This window comes from Bufo bufo, chromosome 6 (assembly GCF_905171765.1).
Source record: "Bufo bufo chromosome 6, aBufBuf1.1, whole genome shotgun sequence".
Lineage (NCBI taxonomy): Eukaryota > Metazoa > Chordata > Amphibia > Anura > Bufonidae > Bufo > Bufo bufo.
This window is the reverse complement of record NC_053394.1, coordinates 128,016,028-128,037,646: the sequence shown is the minus strand read 5'-3', so window position 1 is coordinate 128,037,646 and position 21,619 is coordinate 128,016,028. Positions and strand designations below refer to the sequence as shown.

Here is a 21,619-nt window from a genome sequence, read left to right as displayed (position 1 = left end):
CCCATATGGGAAATTGATGGCATATCGCTACAATATGCTATCAATGTCAAGTTAGGGTCCCATATGTGGGACCCGCTCCTATCTTCAGAATTGGACCCCCACAATGTAAGCAGAAAGCAGCCGGTGTGTGTGTGTGCGCCGCCAGCCTCCACTCACCGTTATTACGCCGCCATGGTGAGCACTGGCTCAGCTATTTCCGGCAGTCCCATAGTGGTGAATGGTGACGTGCTGTGTGATGCCCCCTCCACTATGGCAGCCCACTCACCTCTCTTCGGAGCTGCAGTAGTGATGAACGGAGAACATCCTGTGCGAGGGCTGCGTGCTCTCCTTCACTTCAAGGGCCCGTTCTCTAGATAAAAGTGGGTCCCAGAGGTGGGATCCGCACATATCTGACATTGATGGGATATCCCAGTGATATGCCATCAATTTCCAAGGTGAGCCAACCCTTGTGTAATGGAGAGCACTGCAACTTGAATTTTCCTCACCATGCTCAATATCTCTGTCTGCTGTCAGTGAATGTTGTTGTTTTTTTTTTGTCATTACCATTCACTGATGTTAAGCAGAGATCTTGAAAATGGTAAAGAATTCAAGACAAAGTTTATAAGAACGTTTCAGGACTTTGGCGATTCAGGTTTGTTACATAACCCCCTTGCTTATGATGGTGCTTTCCTGCATTATGTTGCTTACTGCGGCGGTATGACTGCTGCATGAACGGTTGGCATGTATACGTTGGCATGGGGATACACATTATGTATGGCACAGAGCTCGCAGCAAACAGTCACTCTTCCAAATATCTACCTTAAAAATTCAAGACATCATCCAAATCCACTTCCTTCAGCTGGATTCCCCACCTGCTGCTTTCATAATATCTAACACCTGCTGCCCCCTGCTCTCACACATCTGTGCCACCTTGTCATCCATTCCCCTTCCTTCTCCCGACTCTTCCTCTCCATACTGATGATCATATAATTCTGCTGATTTTTTGCAAAGATTTGAATTAGCAGATGGGAAATCAGACGTCGTCTGTAATGACTACACAATTATTTAGTTATGCTGTTGGGGGCGCTGTATTTTAAAGTGTCCCTCATTATTATAACAATTTTCTGTCTGACTTTATCTTCCTTTGAGATGAATCAAAAGAGGAGGAAAAATTAGTATTTCTAGCTCCCAGAGACCATGTGGGCTCTCATGTGGACACATATACCTCTCTGTCCTAGACTAGAGGAACAACTGCATTGAGGGATCCATACTGTAAGGACAGACACAGTGGCATAACTTTGGGGTTGCCTCACTTCAGCATGTAGAGAAAGGTAATACAAGGCACTTACTAATGTATTATTATCCATATTGCCTCCTTTGCTGGCTGGATTCATTTTTCATCACATTATACTCTGCTCGTTTCCATGGTTACAGACCACCCTGCAATCCAGCAGCGGTGGTCGTGCTTGCACACTATAGGAAAAAGCATCAGCCTCTCTAGTGGCCGGGGCCATGGGAGCACACATAGGCTAGTGCTTTATCCTATAGTGTGCAAGCACGACCACCACTGATGGATTGCAGGGTGGTCGTAACCATGGAAATCAGCAGTGTATACTGTGATGGAAAAATAAATCCAGCCAGCAAAGGAGGCAATATGGATAATAAAAATATATTAGAAAGTGCCTTGTATTAACTTTCTCTACATAATAAATGCCATTTGCTGAAGTAAGACAGCCCTTTAAGACTCTGGGCCCCAATGTCAAATCTGTAACAAGGCCCTCTCCTACCACTTGCTGTTCTTCATCTTTTATGGCAGATCAGTATTATCAGGATTCAACCAGTACCTCCTCACCCCTTATAGATGCACTATACTATGGGGTGTTCATTGCTTAGGTCAATGTAAAGGAAAAGTAAGCAAATAAATAAATTTTAAAAAAACCCTACCCAAAGTGGTTGTGAGTGTAACACCTCAGAGTTGTGTTACTACACACCTCTACCCCGCTACTATCTTCTAAGAGCCTTTATACTGTCATCAGATATAATTTACATTATGTCTTCCACAAATGTGCATATAAATCTATGTTAAATGCAATTGTTCATGTAATTTGCCTGGTTACCAGTACAGGTACAAGCTACAGTTTAGTGTATCTGAGCTGGAATGGATTATTCCAGCTTAGCTCCCCCTCTGTGGAGAGGTGGGCTGGTCCCACATCCTAGGTGGGCTGGTCCCCCATCCTGCAGTGTACTAGCCACCCCTGTTGGGGAAGACTGTGTGATAGTGTCCAGGAGACCCCCTGCATAGGGAAGACAGGACGGACCTAGTCTCAGCTGAGACTTGGCCATATACCCGGTCTGAGCACCTTCAGCTCAACTGGATGAGGAAAGCAGAAACTACAGACAACCTCCAGAGTTCCAGGAAGAAAGCATCCCCTGAGAATCCATCTGTGAGATATGTCCAGAGACCTAGGAGAAGCCAATTGCTCCTCAGCTAGTCTGTCCCCATACAGCAGAAGGTACCAGATAAGTGCAGAAGCTAATCCTGCCACAGTTACAGAGCTACCAAGCAGACGATTATCCTGCAAGCTCCACATTTAAAGCAGAAGTATTCATTCCTGCCAATGATTGCCAAAACCTGCAGGGACCAAGAGACCAAAGCTGTATACTGCTTGGATGCAAGTTATTTTAAGTAAAGCAACATTTGTACTTCATCTGAAGGTCTGGACATAAATTATTTTGCCAAGTTCCTCTATTACTTCTACTATCACTACACTTAAACTTATTGCAATTGAGCCAGGAGCCAGGAGTCCAGCCGTACCCAGGTAGGAGACACCGTGACACAACTATCACTAACCTACAGTGACATTATAGGCCATTACACCACTCTGGCATTCCTAATCTGGGACGTGCATTATAACACCTTGGAAGGGCCCTGGGATAGTACCCTGCGCACGCTGCAATTGGCGTCACGACAAATACAGGATATATTATCCAGCTGACCCTGCCACTGCATTAAAGTGGTGTCAGCGAACCCGTTCCTGGTCACTGCATGAGTTTCACTCCAGAAATTATCTTCTAGTAAATGGTACATTTTTTAATAAGGGGGTACTGATCTGCAGAATGGGTGGAATGTAGTGTTACTGGTCTTCTATTGCAGTCAGAGCAGTGGGGGAGGGCTTCTGTTGCAGATAGCTGCCTTACAGCCACACAGAGGTTTATAAGGAGGAGAAGGGGGATGACTGATCTCCTGGGATGTATCTCTCACAGTTTTACAAAGGTCAAAGAAGAGGAAAATATTACGCAGAATTATTTACTGTTCCTTTAAGGAGCGGTAATATGAGTGGGTTGGTAGTGGCAGGGTTTTAAGGGACATGTCAAAAATCTCTTCATCTAATCATAATCTGGTATCAAAGGCAATGTTCAGTCCTTTGTTGCAGTCATTGACCACCATCACAATAGAAGCGCAGAAGATGGGCAGATGCCTCCCAAACAGAGCAGTCTCCGTTGTGTATTGGATTTTTGGATGCCACTTATAGGGGCAGGACATACTGTGAGCTGATTTGCAGGCTACTGATTCCATCCAAGGAGGAGAGACCTCGCGCCTCCACCACATCACTTGTTTCTACTAATTATTGGGCTGAAAGGCGGAGGGGTAACTGTGTGCAGAATCGGTAGCCCTCTCTTATCTGGTAGAGGGACTGTTGGGCCTGGGTGTGACCTCAATCTCTGTACCGCCCGAACCGCTGGTCTCCATCGATGGCTTTCCAGGCTGTGGCTGTCAGGGCATTCTGAGAGTTGTCGTTTTTCCCCAGATTGGAGACCACTGCCCCTTCTGGAAATTCTGTCATATTTAGGCATTCTTGAATGATTTCAAGCACAATCTGCCCCACATCTAGAAATTCATACATCAACCTTGCTCCTGCCCGAACGCTGGATATCATTAGGGTCATGGCTTACATTCAAGGACATCAATAACAGACGGCCCACTTTTTTTTCTCCTCTTCACTCATATAGAACGCGGCTGGCTGTACGTAGCTGTATATCGGATGCTCACAAAGGAATCTGTGATGTCCTTGACAGTGTTTGGCGCATTATGTGATCTGTATGGAAAATGCAATATCGGTGGTTGCTATGCAGAATTCCCCCGGTAACTGCATTATTAATGTAAATATACGCACTTCTCACATGTATATCTATTCCATCAAGTGGGGACTTGTAACCAGGCTCGGACTGGCCCACAGGGGTACAGGTGAATCCCCGGTGGGCCCCTAGTCTCCCACCACCAGAACAAGTGGCACATAACAAAGTAGACTTACTGCACTACATACATATATTCAATGTACAGCACCTCCTGTGTTCATATTGAAAACTATCCAGCTTATTATTATAGACACGATCAGAGCTGAGATGACTTCTAGGTATAGAGGAAAGCTGCCAGAGTCCTCTTCTCCCCAGGACCTACCTACCTTATAGTTGCTGCAGGGACCCCCATATTCAATCACCTGGTAGCATCTTGCTGCTGTGTGAGCAGGTAATATGTGAATGTATCCTTACGGTGGGCCCCAAAAATACATTTTACTGGTGGGCCCTAGGAACCCCTAGTCCGACACTGCTTGTAACCCTGGACTGTTTCCTCCTCACACTGATTATGAGTGCAGCGAGCAGCCACGTCGCTTCCTATGACCTAGACCACGGGGGGTCAATATAGTGGTTCATATAGCGATCCAATGCGCTTTTTGTTTTTGAAATTTCAAGTAGAGTAGACTCTTGGTTGCTGCAGCAGTGACCTCCCTCCTCTGCTTCGTGCCAGACCGAGCTTCGTCCACTTTGGCTAAGCATGGTCCTTTTGATAACCAATGGTGGCATATCCAGGTTCAAGGAACTGAAATTTGGAGAGCTCTTGGGCTTTCTGTAGACCTGTTTAAGCCGTTCCAGCATCTCATGACTCGTTGGGGACGGATGTTGGGGTTAACAGCAGTTAAAGGGGTTGGCCAACAAAAAATATTCTACAGTTTTCAAACCAGCACCTGGATCTGAATACTTTTGTAATTGCATGTAATTAAACATTTATTATAATGACTTCATTATCAAAATCTATCTGTGTAGCGCCACCTTCTGTTTGTTCTTTTTCTAATTTCTGTGTCCTGCTCACTGAGATGGAAGGACATGCTCAGTTCCATTCTTCTTCTGCCACTAGTGTTGAGCGAATCAAAGTATCCGAAGGGGACGTTGATGCGAATTTCAGGAAAAATTCTAAGGCAAATTTCCTTGTGCTAACAAATCAATTTTTCCCAAAATGATGGCTGAAAGTAAAAAAAAAAAATTATACTCACCACATCTATTTGATGAGAGGACATCTCCGCGATCAAGTGGGTGAGGTGAGTATAAATAATTTTTTATTAACCCCTGAGAAGCTAAATGTGAGTCACAGATGCCGCGATCAGCATTGAACGTGGCATCCGAGTGGTTAAATGACTGGGCGCAGCGCGATGGCCGTTCCCCGTCATTGTGCAGGCTCCATACAGTTGAAAGCGCTTCGTGACGAAGTAATTAGTAACAAATCTAATTTCTTGTCAAAAATCTGTGAAACTGCGAGATCGAATTTTTCTAAATTTCGCTCATCTCTGTCTACCACCAGCGGCCCCAGCAGAAAGGACACGCCCCTTGATATAGTCCATGTCTCCTGAGAAAGGACACGTCCCCTAAGCTTACAGCTTGAAATAAATTTTAGCAATAAATGGACAGATCTCTGGATCCATGTGAGGTACAGGGCTGGTTCTGGCTTTGCTAGAAAGAGTTTATCATGTACTAGATTACGTATAATTTTCATTTTTTACATTAATCATTGGATAACCCCTTTACGTCTTTCTTTTCAGCTTCTAGATTGTCCGCAGTTACGCAAGGTCACCTGTGATTTCTCTCGAGTAGGTTCTTACCCATTAAAGAAAGGTCATAGATTATGTATGTCGTTCTCTAGAGACTGGCGACCCACTTACCAGCGATGCCTCCTGCCCTTCCTCTAAGAGTGCAGAGATTTTTTTGCGCAGGTCTATTATTAATGATAAAGGGTTAAATAACCATTACAGTTTAGAAAATGATGATGTACACCAGCAACTCAGGTGGCACGAAATGTAACATACACTGATGTAGCAGAGCTGAATCTGTCATTGAAGTTGTCAAGTGGCACCTCAAATGAGGATATAATAGTGTATTAACTTCGCTTTAAAAGACCGACTTAGGACGGTTTTATAGAACACGTAGCTCTGGGCAATAAGCATGTCATCAGTGTTTCTGCATATATAAAATAATACTACCATACAGTGCCTACATAATGCAATCATAAAACTTAAGGCCTCTGGCTTTTTCAGTGTTTTGCGGTCCGTTTTTCACGGATCCATTGTTCTGTTTTTTGTTTCCGTTGTATTTCCGTTTCTGTTCTGTTTTTCCGTATGGCATATACAGTATACAGTAATTACATAGAAAAAATTGGGCTGAGCATAAAATTTTCAATAGATGGTTCCACAAAAACGGAACGAATACGCAAGACATACGGATGAATTACCGTATGTGTTCCATTTTTTTTTTTTTGGCTGACCCATTGACTTGAATGGAGCCGCGGAACGTGATTTGCGGGCAATAATAGGACATGTTCTATCTTTCAACGGAACCGAAATACAGAAATGGAATGCATACGGAGTACATTCGTTTGCGGAACCATTGAAATGAACGGTTCCGTATACGGACCGTATACGGTACGCAAAAAATGGCCCGTAAACGGGAAAAAAAAAACGGTCGTGTGAAAGAGGCCTAAGTGTCATATGTTCTAACAGAAGATATGGCTAGTGGCAGTTGAAGATTTAAACTCAGCACATGAGACCCCCTCAGTGAGGCGGACAAAGAAATAAGAAAAAGAACAAACAGCAGGTGGCGATATACAGATACATTGCATTGAATAACTCAGTGGTTATACAAAATTTTGAATTACATGCAATTACAGAAGTATTCAGATTCAGGTGCTGATTTGAAAAATGTTGAATATTTTTCGTGGCACGACCCCTTTAGTGCATTTAACATAGGGATTGCTAGGCATAAACATAAATTCGGCCTGCAGTTGTGCAGCTTAAAGGTCATGATGAAGCTGTAGGTCTGACTCCCAGCACCTTTGATATGTATGAGATTATATATGGAAATGGACATGGGAAACTTATGGTTCCTGCCACTCCTTTTCTTGGAGCACAACCAGAAAGTCAGCAAAAAAGACTTTGGCATCTCCTCTTTGGTAGAAGATATGAATTGAGAAGAGGTGATCCAGAGTATGAGCAGGACAACCACTTTCCAGCAATAAAGTAAAACAAAGCAAAAAGAAATTATATATATATATTTATTTAGCAAATGGTAGCACATATTCTCAGACTAGTAATAATAACTTGTGTGGTGTCATTTCTAAGTGTTAAGATGTTAACTCATTGATGTTCTTTTTTTAAACTGAGCTGAAGATGATGAGAAATGGTGAAGGGGGATGCTCTAGTTTTTCATTAAATCCATATTTTGGGGGTTGTCTTCTGTACAAATTGTCTGATATGTGACCAGTCATCATCACACTATATACCTCCTATGAGTTGTCAGTTTACTATGTCCAAAATTGGCCAAATCCACCACTGTTAGTAGGATTAGTTGATAATGTAAACTGGATTGGGGCTTCATGACTGTCCCCGATGGTCATTGTCAAGTGAATGAAGGCTCAAGAATGTTGGCTTTCACCAAACCGCTCCTTGGTTCCCCTGCACAAGGTGCTTCTTTATGAGGAAAATAGCCATTGATGACTATTAGAGTTGAGCAAACCTGCCTTTTGGTAGGTTCGAGTTCGGGTTCGGGGTTTAAGTGAATTACATAATGGATTCCGTTCTCCTTTAGAGGCATTCCGTTTTGCATGCCGTCATAATACAAGTGTATGGCCAGAAGAACGGAACCCTCGTTGCTGGCCATACACTTGTATTATGCGGCAAGCCGACATTGAATTATGTGATAGATTCTGTGAGAACGGAATCCATTACGCAATTCACTTAAACCCCCGAACCTGAACTCGCACAAGGTTCGCTCAACTCTGAAGACTATCTTATGGGAATGGTCAGTAGAAGAGCTGGCTCAAACGCCCTCATTATCCAGTTGCATCGACCCCCTGAGGAGCCGGTGTAGAGGATGGGAGTGATAGTGGCCGTGATGAAGTGTTGTGTCACTGTGTACTCCCTCAGGCTGTTGTTCACTGGGGATCAGCGCGGTGGAATTATAGTACAGAAGAATGAGGACATGAGTTAAAAGAAGCAAAGTGCAATGGAGAACTTGAAATACATATAGTAGCAGCAAGCTTCAGTGCAGTTCTTCTCGGGCCCCAGCAAGGATGTGGAGGAAGGTTGATTGGTGGTAGTTCAGTACTCAGGTGATACTGGTCTAGTGGTTGTTTGGTAATGGGTGCCTTGGCTGTAGTCCCTCACCTTACAGCAGTGTCTGTAGATGCAGAAGTAGCAGATCACTCTGCTGTCTGGACTGTCAAGGCTTTACTTGAGAACAAATTGAAGTAATTATCTCTGTGGAGTCCGTAAGAGGAGCAGGAGCACAGCAAGTCGCTTCCTCTCCACTCTGAGGCTTCTCAGGAAGCAGGACCAGCTGACTCCTACCAAGACGGGAGAAACAGGGTAGTTAACCCTGTTCCTGCCAACCTTTGCCATTCCTTCCTTGCTGGTCATAACAGCCAGAAAAAAAAAAAGCTAATTAAACACTATTAAACCGTGCGCCCAAATAGAAAACACAGATGGTTCGTATGGGCAAAATATCAGGGAACACATTACATGCAATAGTCGGGGGGTAGTTTATGCAATAACCTGGCCGCGCAATAAGATATATATTGGATGCACAAAAAGACAATTGAAAAAAAGAATGGGTGAGCATGTATATAACATCCAAAGAAAATTCAAGGGACACCCATTATTACGACACTATAAAGACAAACATGAAAGAAAACTTTATAGGTTCAGCTTTCTGTAGATTAGAAACAGTTTTTTAATATGGGCTTAAATGCAGAGATTGAACTGTGTGGTTTTGAATAGTGATTTTAGTAACTTAAGAAAGAAAAGAGTATGGGGGTGGGGGGACGTAGGGGGGACTATGTTTTAAGTGAATCGGCGAAGAAAGAGTTAAAGCAGGGTGGAAACAAGAGTATATATAGAAGGTTTCGAGTGGTGCCAAGCTGAATTTCTGACGAAGGATAGCCATGTATCCGAAACGCGTTGGAAATTTGGCATATCCAGCCATCCTTAGCTCAAACAGTGACATCACTTTCTACCGAGGAGCGCAAGCTTTTGATAGAGAAATGGAGCTGAGCCACCATCCGGGGCACGCTCCTAAAAGTAGATACCGACCCAATATACTCTAGATTTTATTACTGCATACAAGAGAAGGGAATACGCCGTGGACTTGGAACCTGTAGCAAGGTAAAGATTCCTTGGGCATAGTGGTTTACATTTGTGGTGATCTTTTCGTGGTGATACCAGGTGCGGTGTATGCGCGTTATCATTTATATTATTGATCACAAATAAAATGCACAACATAACAATATAAACAATTGGTAGTACCCCCAGGCCTGGTGTCCTACACAGTCATTGATTCCATGACCACCATGTCCTCAGCTAGAAGCTACAAAGACGTTGGTTGTTTGACACTGAAGTATCCTTTATTAGGCTGCTTTAGATCAATGGTATAACTGGGGGGCTGCGGGTGGGCATGTCCCCTGTGTGCTGTGTGACAAGGTGCACAGGTTACTTTGCCTTTTCCAAGGTTTTTAGATACAAGGTTTGGACTGTGAATTGAATATTTGCCCTGGGTAAGGAAAGTCTAGCTACAACCTCTTGCTCATAGTATGAAAATCTTGATCTTTTTGTTTGATCTTTTTGGGGTTGATGGTATAATGGAGTGATCTTAAAAATTGCAGTCCAAGGAGATATCATAAATTAAGACATACTTGCTCTTTCTTCTAGCTCTGTGTCACATCGAGACCCGTGCTCATGCAGAGGAGAGACTGTTGAAAAAGCTTTTCGTGGCGTACAACAAGTGGTCGCGTCCTGTTGCTAACATATCCGATGCGGTTCTTGTGCGATTTGGTCTTTCCATTGCTCAGCTCATCGATGTGGTAGGTGGTCTTTATTTCTCTTGAGAAACATTTTACTGTTTTTGAATGGGTTGTGCAGTGACAGGAAAACATGTTTTCTTCCTTAAACAGTGCCACACCTGTCTACAGGCTGTATGTGGTATTGCGGCTCAGCCTCCTCTGCTCAATCAGGCTGAGCAGCAAAACCAAATGACAGAAATAGCAATGTTTCTGGAAGAAAACGTAACCACTTGTCTTTTACTGACACGTATATTCTGCTCAGCTAGACATTTGTTCATTTTGCGGAGATTAGGGGCTGTCAGACACCTCTGGCTCTTCTTATCTCCTGGGAAATAAGAATATTGGACAAGGCAACATTGGTGCAATGCTCTTTATAGCCTGCTGAGTATGATTAGGAGGTAGTGGACACCAGAACAAGGCTTGCCATCACTATAGGAACATAACCTCTCAATGTTCTCAAGTCTCCTTTTATTTACACCCATAACATGTTCAAACATTCTATCAGACCATTCTGCGTAAGGGCTCATTCAGATGGCCGTATGCTGTCTGCAAAAATGCGGATCCGTTTTTTTTGCGGACAGTTCAGCATGTCAGCAAAAAAACGTATTGCATTCCGTTTTTTTGCTGACCCATAGACTTCAATGGGGCCATGTCCTGATTTTCACTGACAAGTATAGGACATGTTTCATTTGTTTTGCTGAGCCGTGCAATGGAAGAAAAGGACCCATAGAAGTTAATAGGACAGCATCTAATCCGCAAAAAAACGGATCTGCATTTTTGCGGACAGCATACGGCCGTCTGAATGAGCCCTTAGGCATATCGGAAAAAGCCTGTAAAAAGTATCTGCTGCTCTGGAGGACCCAACAGATCCATACATTAGATAGACATCCCACTGATTTCAATGTTCTCTGTGGTGGGAAGTTTTGTGTGGGGTTCAAGTCCTCCCACTGTGGAATATTTTAGGTTCCCCTGGAAATCAGAGCTAACTAATGGGTATCTCTGCAACCCCTTATTCTCATTTCTAAAAAAAATGGGCAGAAAGCCTCTTTAAACTGCTTGTACATGATTGTCAGTACCCCAAATTGGGTTACTATGCCCCTCAATGAAACACCTCCTTTCTGCCTTTTGAAGCAAAAACCTTGGCAAATGGGTTTGTCCTTTGTATTCTGTTGGCTGGTGGACTGGGTAAACTGGGAAAATTGTCACTGAGCATGCATTTCTAAGATTGCAACTGTATTTCCAATTAAAGAATTTGCTCTGATCCACATGAGAAAGAGCTCAGTGTTCTGTACTTATTGGAATATTGTTGGTTCCATCCTAATTATTACTTTAGTAACATATGGTAGTAACATAGTTTATAAGGCCGAGAAAACACATCTGTCGTTACAGTTCGGCCTGTCATCCTGCAAGTTGATCCAGAGGAAGGCAAAAAAAAAACTGTGAGGTAGAAGCCAATTTTCCCCACTTTAGGGGATTAAAAAAATTCCTTCCCGACTGCAACCAGGCAATCAGAATAACTCCCTAGATCAACGACCCCTCTCTAGTAGCTATAGCCTGTAATATTATTACGCTCTAGAAATACATCCAGGCCCCTCTTGAATTCCTTTATTGTACTCACCATCACCACCTCCTCAGGCAGAGAGTTCCATAGTCTCACTGCTCTTACCGTAAAGAATCCTCTTCTATGTTTGTGCACAAACCTTCTTTTCTCCAGACGCAGAGGATGTCCCCTCGTCACAGTCACAGTCCTGGGGATAAATAGCTGATGGGATAGATCTCTGTACTGACCCCTGATATATTTATACATAGTTATTAGATCTCCCCTCAGTCGTCTTTTTTCTACAGTGAATAACCTTAAGTTTGATAATCAGGGTACTGTAGTCCATCCATTCCAGTTATTACTTTAGTTGCCCTCCTCTGAACCCTCTCCAGCTTTTTTCCTTCATTTTATCATACTGGCATCTACAACAGCTACTGGGAGAGATGTTTCTGCAAGACTTCCCTTTAATCTCCCTCTGCTCCCTCCTAAGACTTTGACTGATGAATAAATAAATATTTGGGCTCTTGTACAGATGTCATTTCCCCTGGAGCCGCAATTAGGATGTATTTATAATGATTAAAACACTTGTTTTTCCTAATTAGTCAGGGCCTTACCCAGTTTTTAGGGATCCCAGAAGGCTCCTCGAGGATAAGAACTCACTTCTAAAAGTCAATAAAACACAACAAGGGAGATTATATCAAAACTAGTCTAAAGATTGCAAAAACACACGTTGTGTTTGGTAACTATTCAGTTTTCTTTTCATAAGCAGCTCCATAACAACGCTCTAATTTTATCATTTAGAGTCTTAAAGGGATATCTTTAGTGGCCTTTTAGAAGTTAACAGTGACTATTGTTGCTAAGTTATGGCAGTGAGTGTGGAACCACTGTGTCAACCAACAGATTTGGCTTTGGGCCACTCCCAAGGGTGTTATCCTGGCAGTCCCCTGGTTTTCACCCATTAACCCTTATATAGGAATCTGAACTTCCCACCAAGGGAAGCACCAGGCCACTACCTCCTGGAGTAGTCTCTATATGATTGACAGCTGAGCCACAGGAGTCAAGAGTCGAGCCAGTGCAGGGCACTGAAGGTTCATGCAAAATCATGATCAGGGACAAGCTGAGGTCAGGACAGGCAAAGTACATGCAGCACAGTAAACGATCCAAATTCAGGGCAGACAGCAAAGGGTCAATATGGAGGTCAGGCATGATATGGAGGTCAGGCATGGGCCAGGTCAGATAGTGTAGAGTCACTATCCAGGAAACGGGTAGAAAGACAGTACATGCGCAAACAACAGAAACAGCACACCTACTAAAAAGCTAGGACATCTATTGCTCAGGCACTGTTCCACAGAAGAAGGTGCCTTAATTACCCCAAGGAACCCTATGGGCAGAGGTTGAGAGGCCTTGCTGGCAAGCAGGCCGCAACCTGCGTGAAGGGACAGAGAAACCTCGGCAGTCAGGCCATTTGGGAAGTTGAAAGCAGGAGGCAGGTCTGCACCGCTGTGATACAGAAACCCAGGGCTGGTAAGTCAGGCAGCAGTGGCCACAGGTTGCTGCTGTACCATGGGGCTGCTACTGGTTCCAAGAAAAATCATTCAATTGTTTCCCTAGCAAAAGATTCTTTCATAATCACTGATCGAGTTCAGATGGCTTGCCAAACATGGTAGATTGGTGAGCATCCCAGCTCATGAACCCTATCTACATCATCCTTGATCTTCATGATCAGAAGACAGTTCAAAAACACTAAAAACAAAATTTTTTCACGATTGGTGAAGAGCATGGTTGATCCAAAAGTGCTGGGTACCACCAATGGAACCATGGCTGTTCATCATGTAAAAGGGACTGTGTTCTGACGTACTGGATTGTATGTCCTTCTAGTTAGGTGGACTGTACAATATGTCCCCTACAAGCCTCGATCATGGATGATCTAAAAAGTCAGGACTTTAAAACTTCTCCTGGTCTTGTAGACATCTTCCAACTTCCCCTCACAGGGGAGAAAAGTGGTTTTCTTTGCTGCTTCCTATTCCTGTTCGACCCTGAAGGCATTTGTGACCAACAGAGATCGTCATAGATTTCTGATTAGTTATGTAGTGTATGATACGTACCTCAAGTGAGGCTGGACGAATTAAGGGAGGCCAACATGATGGGTTTTGGGGTACAGGACAGGGAGGTAAGGGGTTAGCAAGGAGCTAGTGGGGCGGGCTGTAAGAAGGGGCGGGGTATAGGTAATAAAGGGGGGGCGGTCGCGTGCAGGGTGGCACCATTTTGAAGAAAACATAAGGAGCAGGCATCTGCATCTCACCATGTCCGACGTGGATGAAGTTCTGGTGAGGCTGAGGGTGGAGGCCCGAGGTTCGGGCTGGCTACAGGACCAGGTAGCCAGCTTGTTGCAGGGGAGGCTGTGGGTACTGTCAGCCCACCGCCGAGCGAAAGACGGCCGCGGCGGGCCAGGCAGCCGGCGCGCCTTATCATGGAGGACACCCCCAGAGTCCAGCCCCGGTTAAGGAGCCCCTCCGGGCTGGGGGGGACATTCTCAGCCCCTCCTTAAGTCCTCCCTGCTCGGGAGGAATCCAGGCATGCGGCGGGACTCAGCAAGAGGTGGGGGGGGACCCCCCAGCATGCGGCAGCGGACGGCAAGGCTGAAGGACCAGGTACTGCAGGCTCCTCCCCTTCTGTGGGGGGGGGGGGGGCCTGCTCAGCGGAGGAGACTGCAACATCAAAAAGCACGGGGCTGTGCATCAGAGGGTGGCTCCGGTGCACAGGCCCATTCAATATGGCGGACAGCCCCTGGCTGGTCCTTCTGGTGTGTCCAGTGGAGCAGGATCCAGGTCAGCAAGGTTTTGCTATTCCGTTTTCCCCTTTGGAAACGGTGGTCAGGAAGGTTAAAAATGTGCGTTCTGCTTTGGTGCACCCGGAGGTAGTGACGCAAAAATTAGCTAAGGAAGTTGCTTTGGGGAGAATGGATGGGCCTTTTGATCGTTTCGCCTTTGGGTGTGGTTCCAAAAAAGGAGCCAAACGCTTTTCGTTTGATTCACCATTTGTCGTTCCCAAAGGGGGCGTCGGTGAATGATGGGATTGATCCGGAGCTGTGTTCGGTGGTGTAGACGTCCTTTGACACATCGGTCGGTAGGGTGCGGAGGTTGGGGCCGGGTACCCTGTTGGCAAAGACGGACATTGAGGCGGCGTTTCGTTTGTTGTCCAGTTCATCCGGATAGTTTGCATTTGTTGGGTTGTTTTTGGAATGGGGGTTATTTTGTTGACAGGTGTTTACCAATGGGGTGTTCTGTCTTGTGTGCTTTTTTTGAAAAGTTTAGCTCCTTTTTGGAATGGGTGAGGAAGGACGTGTCGGGGTGTGCTTCGCTTATTCATTATTTAGATGATTTCCTGTGTTTGGGTCCTGCGGATTCCAGGGTATGCGGTTTGTTGTTGGCGTCGTTGCAGTCGGTGTTTGAGTCGTTTGGGGTGCCGTTGTCGGCGGAGAAGACGGTTGGGCCTACTACGGAATTATATTTTTTGGGCATAGTGTTAGACACGGTGCGGATGGAGTGTAGGCTGCCTGAGGACAAGTTGGACGACCTGAGGGCTGCGGTACGGACGGCAAGGGGCGGGCCAAAAATTAGTTTGAGGGATTTGCAATCTTTGTTGGGGAAGCTGAATTTTGCTTGTCGGATTATTCCGATGGGCCGAATTTTCTGTTGGAGGCTGGCGGCTGCCACGGGAGGTGTGGTTTCGGTTCATCATTTTATTCGGCTGGGTAGGGAGTTGAGACGGGATTTAGAGGTTTGGGAGGGGTTTTTGGAGCAGTTTAATGGTAGGGCGTTAGTCTTGGAGGACACGGTCGAGAGTTTTGAGTTGTTTTCGGATGCAGCGGGTGGGGTGGGCTTTGGTGTCTATTGTGAAGGCCAGTGGTGTGTAGGAAAGTGGCCTGAGTCATGGTTTTTGAAGGGCTGGGTGGAGAATGTTGCTTTTCTAGAGTTGTTCCCTATAGTGCTGGCTGTTGTACTCTGGGGTGACAAGTTCAGGAACACAAAAGGTGCGGTGTCATTGTGACAACTTGGGTGTTGTGCAGGCGGTCAACAGTCTGACGGCATCTTCCCCTCCCGTTGTCAGGTTGTTGCAGCATTTGGTGCTACTTTGTTTGCTTTTGAATGCTTGGGTTTTAGCGGTTCATGTGCCGGGCATTGCTAAGGCTACTTTCACACTAGCGTTCGGGGCTCCGCTTGTGAGCTCCGTTTGAAGGGTCTTACAAGCGGCCCCGAACGCATCCGTACTGCCCCAATGCATTCTGAGTGGATGCGGATCCGCTCAGAATGCATCAGTCTGGCAGCGTTCAGCATCCGCTCAGCAAGCGGACACCCGAACGCTGCTTGCAGCGTTCAGGTGTCCGCCTGGCCGTGCGGAGGCAAACGGATCCGTCCAGACTTACAATGTAAGTCAATGGGGACGGATCCGTTTGAAGTTGACACAATATGGCTCAATTTTCAAACGGATCCGTCCCCCATTGACTTTCAATGTAAAGTCTGGACGGATCCGTCTGAACTACTTTCACACTTAGAATTTTTTCTAAACTATAATGCAGACGGATCCGTTCTGAACGGATCCAAACATCTGCATTATAGGAGCGGATCCGTCTGTGCAGACAGCAGACGGATCCGCTGTGAACGCAAGTGTGAAAGTAGCCTAATGGAGTGGCTGATTCTCTTTCTCGTCTACAGTTGGAGCGGTTTCGTCAGCTGGCGCCAGCTGGTACCATAGCGGGTTTGTTTAGACAGTCGCTGAGTGCGGTTACGTGGTTGGATTACGGTAAGGCTTGGCGTCGTTGGGAGGAATGGTGTGTTAGTTTGAGGGTCGGGGTGGATGGGGGTGAGGCTCCGTTGGTATTGTTTTTGGGTCATATTGTTAAAGAGGGCTGGTCGGTGGCGAGGGTGAATAGGTGTTTGGCCGGTTTGGTTTTTGGCTTTAAATTACGGGGCCTTCCGGACGTTTCGAAGACATTTTTAGTGAGGCAGGTGTTAAAGGGCTTTAGGCGGGGTAGGCGATTGTCCGACAGTAGGAGGCCGGTCTCTTTTGATATGTTGTTGCGAATGGGGGTTTATGTTGATTCGGTTTGACGGTCGGCAAGTGAGGTGCGTTTATTTAGGTTGGCGTTTTCGCTGGCCTTTTTTGGGGTGTTTCGTTTGGGTGAATTAGTGAGCAGGAGTGTGGGCAGTCCCGAGGGTTTGGGGGGGGAGGATGTAGATTTGTATGGGGATAGGGTGGTGGTACGACTTCGGGTATCTAAGACTGACAGGGAAGGCAGGGGTTGTAGTGTGTCGTTGTATGCGGTGCCGGGTTGTTTGGTATGCCCGGTCAGTTGTTTGAGGGATTATAGGTCGGGGGCTAGCTGGGTGGGTGTGGGTCCTCTATTACGACATGAGGACGGGTCGTTTTTGTTAAGGTTTCAGTTTGTGGCAGTTTTCAAAAAATGTTTGGCAGCGTTAGGAATGGACTCTAAAGGTTTCAAGGGTCATTCCTTCCGGATTGGGGCGGTGACTGAGGCAGCACGGCTGGGTTTGGGTGATGAGGTGATCAAGAAGATTGGGAGATGGGAATCTGTTTGTTTTAAGTCATACGTGCGTTTAGGGGGTTTGTAAAGCGTTGTTGTTTATTAATGCCGTGTCTTGTCCCCTTTTTCTTTTCTCCTTTATGTTTCAGGTGGTGCGGCTGCGTTAGTATGGATTCTGGGGCACTCGTTTGTTTTTTGGGGTGCTCTTCGGGCAGACGTGAGGCCGAATGGGCGACAGTTGGGGATTGGGAGAGGGGCGGCGATCATAAAATGGATCGGGCGTAGAGGTATGCTGTGGGGGAATGTGATGGGGGAGGTGCATCGTCCTGGTGCTGCATGTCGGGGGCAATGATCTGGGTGTGCGGTCATGTAGGGAGTTGATCAAGGACATAAAATTTGACCTTTTGAGATTGTGGTCATTGTTCCCGGGTTTAATAACCGTTTGGTCGGACATTGTGTATTGTAAGGCGTGGCGGGACGCGAGGTCGGTGGAGCGTGTGAATAAGGCGCGGATTAAAGTGAATAGGGCGGTTGGTAAGTTTGTGGCCAGGAATGGGGTTGTGGTGGTTTGGCACACTGATTTGGAGGCTGGTACCGGAGGTTTTTGGAGGGCTGATGGCGTTCATTTGAACGCAGTGGGGATTGATTTGTGGTCCTTGGGCCTGCAGGGGGGTATTGAGAGGGCGCTAGGTGTTTGGAGGAACCCGCAGGCTTGAGGCACAGGAGTCAAGCTGCGCGTTGTTGGCGGTGGAAGGTCATAGAAGCTGGTGGTATTGGATGGTATGGAAAATGGGAGGGCCTCCAGGATGGGGGCTGGACTCTCATAGTTGAGGCATTTGGTTGGTTCAGAGAGGCGTCCATCAGTTGGTGTCTCCGAGCTGGAGTTTTGCGCCTGGAGGTAAGATGGAATTGCTGTGTTGGGGTGTTTATACATATATGATTAAGAATTTGGGGCTTCTATGACATCCCTCGTCAGGGGGTATGTTACTGTCATTGATATATACATGTTATGTATTTATTTATTTTATTAATAAAACGGCTGCTGTGGCCGATTTAATCCAACACTGGCTTTGAGTGTTCTTTTGGTAGAAGGGTTGGGGTTCAGATTATCTTACTTAAGTGATGTGAGAGGCCCTGGGGAATAACCAATAACCCAATCATGCTAGCATTGATCCTTGACTAGGCAAATATGCTCTTCAGGGGTGTTAAGAAGATGGGTGCCCGCTGTGATGGTCTTCACATAGGCTATTCTTTGACTGCTAGTGGACTGCACAAAGTGTAGACAGTAACAGCTGAGTGTCAGCCTATATGGGGACCATCAGATATTTGACACCACATTTCCTACAGGGGTGGTCATCCACCTTTTCCATGTTCTTGAAAAGCAGTTTTAGAAAGTGAACATACGTCATGCCCAAATGCTCCATAGTTTTCTACTAACTCTTGAGGACCGTAAGAAAGCTGTACCATTCGAATGGTGTATAGAGACCGATTGCCCTCTGTAGGTATATACCTTAAACGTAGTCAGTGCCCTCGCTCTGTTGTCATGACAGTCTTATCCACCCCCCACACACAGATTTATACTTTTGTATATAGTAATAACAGAGCTTAGTGTTGTGAAGCCGCCTCAATAATTGATAGTGGTTAGGATGAGTCACTAATGGTATTAAGGCCGCCTCTAGCTCTATGTTTACCCATTTTACTCTTCATCCGGATAATCAATTATCTGCAGGCATTTTTGGCACACATAGAATGGGCTCAGCATCACTGTACACTCTGCGCACCACCGGCAGAACACCCTCTCACTGCACCAAGTGTTTATGTAGCAGGTGGTGCTATGGCAAGAGCGGAAAAAAGGCTCGGCCTGGGGCGGCCATGAGAAATGTACAGCAGAAATTAGCTGGCATCCTCCTAATTATTGTATGTGTATGTGGGGGGTGGATACGTGCAGAAAGGATATGAATTCCACAGCAAATAGCATATAGAAAACCAAGCTATGTCTAATGAGACTGGAGCCACAGATACCAGCAAGCCCTGCCAACTTAAACTAGGCCTCAGGCACACGGCCCTTGTTTTGGTCCGCATCCGAGCTGCAGTTTTGGCGGCTCTGATGCCGACCCATTGACTTCAATGGGGACGCAAGAGATGCTGTCCGCATCCGTTGCTCCGTTCCGTGGTCCCCAAAAAAATAATATAACCTGCCCTATTCTTGTCCGCATTTTGAGGACAAGATTAGGCAGTTATATTAATGGCTGTCCGTGCCGTTAGGCAAATTGCGTGTTTTGCGGATCCGTGTTTTGCGGATCCGCAAAACACACATCCGTGTTTTGCGGATCCGCATTTAGCATACCGCAAAACACACAACGGTCATGTGCATGAGGCCTAATGAGTAGGCTGTAGTCATTAATTATACAGGTTCTCCGCTTTTTTTTTTTTTAGAAAGGTGATTATAGGTTTGCACAAAGTTGTTCCCCCAATGAGCCGTGGGGAAACCCAAGTTCCCATGTGATACATGGAATATTGTATAGAGATATATGGGAGGAGGGGGGGAGGGGGCAGTCAAAGAAGAGTTAAATGGATGCTGAGTATCTGAGCACTGCTTGGTCATTGCACCTAACATCTACAAGTGCTCAGAGCTGGTCAGGTCACCTGTAAAGAGGCTTATTTTGTTATCTGTAGCAGCAACATATCTCACAGCCCTGTACACAGATTATTAACCCTGGGGTACAGCTATACCGAAATAGGAGTCACGCACATGTCCTAGTGTATAAGGAAAGACAAATGCAGCTTTGTCACATAGTACACCAGTAGATTTTACATTGGGTCCCAAGACCTTCAAGTTATACGTTTGTGCTGTGGCTCCAGAGGAGCGGAGTGTAGGATGAGAGTGGTGGTGCCTCTGGCTGCAATTCTTCCCTGATGGCAATGTATGGATGTAGGCAAAGATGGGGGTTGTAGTACTCATTTTCTTTATCACTCCAAAGGCTCTCTTTCTATGAAGAATTTAAGACTGGCAATAAGGTTCCTGCAAACTTATCTGCAACACCGAGGCTGAGGGATACAGGATTAGGATACGGCTGGCCAGGATAGTGTGAAAGTGTATCAGCAATGTTCCTCTCACTGCAGTAAAGTCTCTATCAGCCTTAAACAGCAAATATCTTACTTACCGCCATGCAGATTCTGGACCTTCTAGTTCTTTCTTTCTTTCTGGAGTTCTGTAAAATAGAGATAGCTTTCTTGATGCAAAGTTCCAAGGAGTGAGCACATGTAACTCCTCTTACTTCCTCAGTTAGCACTAGAGTCACACACTGAACTAGGGGCAGACCTAAGTCCATCACCTAGCTTCCTAAAGAGGCAGAATCAGGATTTTTAACCTTGACAAATCCATAAAGACATCAGAACAACAAGAAACAACTTTGAAAGTACCCTGTTCTTGTGTACTGCATCTATAATGTTCATATCACTTCCTGAGGCTAACAATCTAATATCTTAGATGCAGAAAACACTGGAGAACCAAGAGGAATCCCATTTGCCATTTGGATCTCTTTCTTACGGGTTGCATAGTGGCCAATAAAACTGAATTTGCAGGGACTGTACCTAATTTTCAAAGACAGTACCAGCAAATGTGGGCTGTACCAGCCCGTAAGTGAATAGGACATATGTAAGACTTGCCCATAAGTGGGTGGTCCTAGACTGTTATGGACCTCGTCAGGGTATGGCTTATATGCTTATCAAATTTTGCTTAATAACAGTAATACAGTTATTATTGATAAGTCCTGTGTGTACAATGATAGCAAACTGGGTGGTCTTCAAAAATAGGTTCCTCTGGTGTCCCAGGAAACCCCAATCTGAATATGCCCCACTGACTCTGGGTTCTTATAATTCTTGCCTCTAACCCCCTTCCCACACCCTTTAATAAAGATTAAGGAGACAGCCAATAGTATCAGTGCTCAGACAGATGAGTAGCACCATATTCCAGAGATGGGTCAGTGCCCAGGAGCTTAGTATTACACCATTTGTCCAGTAGTAGACTAGATGGATGTGAGACATTTAAAGGGGCTTTCCAGTAATATAGATTTTTGAGCAAATACGCACAACCTGCCCCTTAAAATAGAAGATTCATAGATAGCGGCTCCATGCTGCTCCAGTCCTCCTCGCTGCCTCTACTTTCTCCATCTTACGATCCCCGCGCTGTTTTCTTCTGGTGGTACATGGACATGATCACATGCACCAATCCAGCCAATGATTGACATCAGTAAAGACAAGCTGCTTGTGGCCACATCACTGCTGAAGTCAGTTATTGGCTGGAGAGGTGCATGTGACCATGTCCATGCGCTGCTAGAGGTAAACAGTGCAGGGACCGGAAGGTGGATAAAGCAGAGGCAGCGGGGAGGAGTCT

General features: G+C 45.6%; 1 protein-coding gene across 1 annotated transcript in view; it reads left to right on the top strand.

Annotated features, from left to right (window-relative positions):
- Window positions 1-21,619, top strand: part of CHRNA4 (cholinergic receptor nicotinic alpha 4 subunit) — a 61,165-nt gene that overhangs the window by 8,031 nt on the left and 31,515 nt on the right. Inside the window, exon 2 of the mRNA XM_040435648.1 lies at window positions 10,008-10,159. Within this exon, the coding sequence (XP_040291582.1) occupies window positions 10,008-10,159 (152 nt within the window). The remainder of the gene's footprint in view (window positions 1-10,007; window positions 10,160-21,619) is intronic.